Source organism: Taurulus bubalis (genome assembly GCF_910589615.1).
Source record: "Taurulus bubalis genome assembly, chromosome: 12".
NCBI classification, from domain to species: Eukaryota; Metazoa; Chordata; class Actinopteri; order Perciformes; family Cottidae; genus Taurulus; species Taurulus bubalis.
In genome coordinates, this window is record NC_136600.1 from 25,245,910 (window position 1) to 25,251,453 (window position 5,544).

General features: G+C 45.9%; 1 protein-coding gene across 1 annotated transcript; it reads right to left on the minus strand.

Annotated features, from left to right (window-relative positions):
• Positions 1-2,277: 2,277 nt before the first annotated feature.
• On the minus strand, positions 2,278-3,726 carry LOC306745066 (E3 ubiquitin-protein ligase rnf146-like; the record flags this gene model as incomplete). Its single annotated transcript, XM_079227799.1, has 1 exon — positions 2,278-3,726. One exon carries the CDS (start codon positions 3,724-3,726, stop codon positions 2,581-2,583), a length of 1,146 nt encoding a protein of 381 aa, XP_079083925.1. The 3' UTR covers positions 2,278-2,580.
• Between the last annotated feature and the right edge of the window lie 1,818 nt (positions 3,727-5,544).

The window sequence follows — 5,544 nt, forward strand, 5'->3', positions numbered from 1 at the left end:
GATCCATTGTTTGTTTTCTCTTCATGCCAATTATGAATATGCTGAAATGATTCCATGGGTGTTCATGGTCTTGTATTTCCAGTGGGGATGAAAACAAGGACCTTATCTAAATCCCTTCTGTCCCCATTAGTCAAGCAAATTAACTCCAGGTCCCCAGAAAATGTGATTATGGTGATAATTAGATGACTGGAGCAGACGTACAGTCGCACACCGATGAGGTCATTCCTCCTTACTTCAGTTCTGTCGGTTGGTCTTGGTGCATCTTTGTGGCCTCGATCATCCTCTCTCTCTCTCTCTTCGTTTGTTCTCACTGTAGCTGTCGGTTAAACAGATTATTTGGCTGATTTTCCGACCTCTGCACACTGGCTCTTGTCTATGCATGTGGAAAGAAGCTGAGGCACATGAATACATTAGACAGTTAAAATATAGACACAGATAAAAAAAAAAATTGTACGGTTTGGCTCCAATTCTAGCTCACTTTTCCATTTCACTCTTGAAATCTGCACATTCTGCAAGTGAGACGTTGTAAAAGCACAAAACTGCAGACTGAATGTCAACAGGACGGATCCCTGGAGGAGGCCGGGACTTTATCTCCGGTTCCCCACAGAGGTCATGTTTCCTGGGCAGACACCCAGCTGCGTGCTCAGAATACCAAGTACCTGCAAGGTGAGCGAGGGGGAAACCAAGAGTTGTGATTATACAGCACATAAACACGTTTATATGGTCTCCAATGGAATAAAGAGGCTGTATTGAACACTGAGTGGGCATTATGGTTTGGATTACTAGCTGCATCTTTCTGGTTGAACCTATTTTGATCATGTACTTAAAGCAACTTGGGAGAAACCAGTGACGTTGCCCAATTCTGCATGGAGCGGTTTTAGTACACGCGTGTAATCTAAGTCTGGTTTTGGATGCTTTGTTATAAGGATAGCTATTACATATTTCAGCCACGTATCCAGTGGGAAGATTATTTTTTATAAATAAAGATATAAACTGACATGGTAAAAAAAGAAAAACAACACCAATAATCAGGGACAAGAACACAAATTGAATTTTAGGATGATGAAATGAAAATGTATTCTTAAATTACAAACCTTGTAACAAAAAAAAAATTGCAAAGCAAGAACTGTTCCACAAACTTTATTCTTCAGAATGAAAGATCTAAGACTGCGCTGATGTAAGCATGTAAGAAATATAAAAATGACATAACTGGAGATCTGCAGGGCGGCCGATAGCAACGTCACGTTATTGTTCTCCGACGTCGTACAGATTTACAACCATAAGGTACACAACAAAACAAAGTAAAAACATGTACTCAAACTCAACACAGAAATATCTATTCTCATCATCATCATCATCATCATCATCATCGTCCTCCTGTCGACCAGTAGTGTTTAAGTAACTCTCTCTTCAAACATGCACAAATCACAAAACTTTAGAAACACACCAATTGAGAATACTTCAGTCGGGGACGATAAGAATACGTACGAGGTTACAGAGCCTCAACGAGGAAAACACCGATACTTCACATTCAAATGCCAATCATTTAAAAGCTGGGGAAAGTTCAAATTAATTCAATATGTACGTCTATAATGCACATTAATTTCAAAACAGGATTTTGTAAGCTGCGGGTTAGTTGCAATCAAATCTCTCGAGTTACAACGTTGTCGCACATTAATTGAGAAATTGAAAATCCCACATTGCTGAAGAGCAAAGTGCTTCTATGTTTTCTTTATCTGGATAAACGACCGAAAATATCAAAACTCAATCTGCTCTGAAATGACGCAATTCCCGGATACATCTCAGAATCTTGAAGCAAAGCCTCCATCAAGCTGAAGGGAGGAGAATCAGCTCGTAGACTGGAGGTTGGGAACTCGTTTATGTCGAGGATTCAATTCTTTGCAAGAGTAATCGGATGACTTGAGCTCCAACGAGCCCATTGGATGAGTGCTATGTTAGCTGAGAGAGTTAAGAGTGTAGATGATTAGAATGCAGCTGTTCATGATAAGGATAAAGACACGGTTTTCAGGAGTAACATCCACATTTATGTCACAGACCCGACTCCCCCAAACCCCTCTGGGTGGGAGGATAATCAATTCCAACACGAGGCTACCTTGGAGAGGCAGAAGCAGGGTGGAAAGTCATTTTTACCTTTTTAACTTCCAAAAAGTGATATGCCTGCAACCAAAAATGTCAAAAGGTGCGCAGACTGATGGCAGCTGGACGCCACAATAAGTATGTTACATCACATGATGTGCTGGATTGACCAATACGTGATGTCACGGCTCACAACAACATGCTGTATCCATCATTCACAAGCTGTGCCTCCCATGACTTCTACGTCTCTATATAGTGGATGAGAACAAAACCAAAACCATACAGATGCATCCAGATTATTGTGAGCAGAATAGAGACTACAAATGTAGTAGTTCACCTAAAAACATGGGAGTTTGTTATGTTTAATTTCTCTTTTACCGAGCAAATAAACCAAATCCGATCTGTGACCGATAAGCATACAGCGAGGAATAAATTAATGAAATGGGACAGAGCGATTTGGTGACGACGGCGTCATTGATGACTTCACACTTCAGTCACCGTGCACTGGCCGTCGGGCATTCTGGACCTTCCACTGCTACTGGATGGAGGAGGCGAGGCGGACTCCGCCCCAGGAGGGGATCTGACCTCTGGGTTCAGTCTTTGCCTCCGTGGCCTCTCCTCCCACGGCTCTCCATCGCCCCCCTCTTCGCCCTCCTCTTCCTCCTCATCGTCGCTCCAGTCTCCAGAGCCGGACTCATCCACAGAGGTGTGAGGGTCAGAGGACCGGGAGGGTGAGGCCGCCTCCTCCTCGTCTTCTTCCTCTCCTTCCACGGCCTCGGACCGCTCGTGAGAAGGTGTGGGCCGAGGGACGATTTGCAGTTGGGAGAGAGTGTCCTCCAGAGCGGGGCTGCTGCTGCCGGGCTGACCACCGAGGGAGGTGGGAGGTCTGGCGGCGGCTGGAGGGGCGACAACAGTACCGTTGACACCCGCAACCGGCTGCTGTGCTCCTGCTACTGTCGTATCCGCCCCGTCAGCAGAGTTTTCTCGACCGGCCGCCCCGACAACACCCTCAGTGTCCAAACGCAGTCCCGCCACTCCCTTCTTGGGGATATCCAAAACGTCCCTCTTCATCTTGCGCCTGCGGCCGTGCTCGTTGCGCCTGTACTGCACCATGTTCTCCAAGTCGGCCACGTACAAAAACCCGGCGATCAGCATTTCAGCGGTTTTCTTGCCCTTGGAAAAAGCGTCCTCCAGCTCGCGGCTGGTTCGCTCGTCGTACTGCCACCAGCCGTTGCGGCCCTCGTAATACCAGGCGTGGTCGCTCGCCGCGCCGCCCCGACCTCCCGCCGACGCCTTCAGCTCCTCCGGAGAGAGCAGCGTGGGCCTCTCCAGGAAGTCGTCCGGTACCTCCTGTCTGCAGAGAGCGCAGCGTTTGCTCTGCCAGGACGCTCCCTTCACGCACAGGAAGCAGAAGACATGGTGGCATGGCAGCTGCACTGGGTGGACGCAGCTCTGCAGGCAGATGGCACACTCCGGTACGGACAGAGCCGGGGACGAGTTACTGGAGCCAGAGCATGAGGATTCTGCGCTGTTCCCGCTTCCACCACCACCACCGCTGTTGTTGTTGTTGCCTTTCTTACTGGATGGAAGTGAGCTGACAGAGTGGTCTACCTCTCCACAACTAGCCATCCTGAGGAAGTACTGAGGAAAGGGGACAAACGTACATATTTTTATATTGAGCATAATCGGATTATAGATTCTAGGTATCTGCAATGGTAGCACTATTTTACTGCTGCGCCACGATCAACACTCAACTACGGGACCAGGGTTCATACACATTCAGACCAGTGGATTTCCATGACCAGACATTTAGTGAAAACAGTAAAAATTAGTAAATGTAGTATTTAAACTAACAATGAGAATACAAAGCATACAGTACACCTTAAATGACACAAATGAATGAGACAATAGTTTGATTAAAAGAATAAACATTTATATAGATGCCTGTATGTATGCCTGCTTATATGTTGAGCGTCTTTCTTTTAAAAGCATAGTATTTTTTTTTTCCAGGACTTTTCCAGGCCTGGAAATAACCATCTTAAAATGTCATGACTTTTCCAGGTTTTCCATGACCGTAAGAACCCTGTGAGACACTGTCACTAAAATACAAAATTCAACTCAGTTTATTTTGTATAGCCCAAAATCACAATTTATAATCTCTGTCCCATGACCTCACATAGGCAAAGAGTCCAAGGATGAGCCAACTAAGAATTCTAAAAAATGATACTGTAACCTACGTGTTATCTTTAACCCCAAACAAGGCTGACATTGGGTACTTACCGAAAGTGCCTTAACACTGATGTATCATGAGGAAGGCTGATGGACCTTCGAGCTCGTCACTGCCTACAGGGGAAGAGAGCAGGTGGTTAACATGAAGCGTTATTTGTGTTCACACTGTCCTGAAAGTAACGCACAGCTGTGATCCACAGTATGAAGCCATTTATGATGGAAACGCTATTTGACAACGGAAGCCCGTTGTGACCAAACAAGCTGGACTTTTAAAACCCAGACGCTAAAAACGGATTAGCATTAGCTACTAATGAGCGTTAATTCACTTCACGACTGAAATGTGACGTACTGCTTCTGCTAGCTAACCGTCTGACCGCATGAAGGGAGCCATTGTCAGCTCGTGTTGTTGTCTCGTGCTGTTGTGCAAACCCAGCTGGTTTATGACAGCGCTGGCGACGAACACAGCTAACGACATCCGAGTAAATCCCACTGCTAACGACACGCTAATTAGCTTAGCTAACACTAGATACAAAGAGTCTGTCGTTGACGTCACGAGTATGAACACAAGTCAAAGCGAACAGAGAGACCACAACAACACGACCTGTTGTGCTAACGCTGGTTCGGCTCCCGACTCCAGCAAATAGACGGCGCCACCTTCTTTCTAGCGATCAGCAAGTATTTTCTCCTCACAACAGAGACGCAGCGACGCATGCGCGGGTAACGTACCGTTGAAAATGTCACCGCGTCGATCTCGTGCGCAGTTACAGTTGGTGCAACGGCGCTGGTTTATATATATATCCGCTATCTCTCCGACATCCAAAACGTTAGCAGGCTTTTGTTGTTTTCCTCTCGAATAAAAGGAGCTGAGATAAAATCGACGACGTAAAAGCAAAGCGTACGCGCTGACGCAGCTCTGACGTCATCGTCTTCTTCTTTGGTTTTAGGCGGATGGCGTCCACAAAAGTTGCATTAGCGCCACCTACTGTATTGGAGTGTGGACCAGAAATATCTATCCGTTTAACCCCCCAAAGAATAAACAAAAATAAACAAAACACTAAATAAATAAATAAAGCTAAATCAAATAAAAAGGGAGCTATGTCACTTTTGGTGCACTAAATCCTTCCACTCTTGATCCTGTTGCTCAGCTCTGACGTCACCATCACGCGACCCTTATATCTTCTGCTCATGACCGTTCGTCTGACTTCCTGTTGGCTCGTG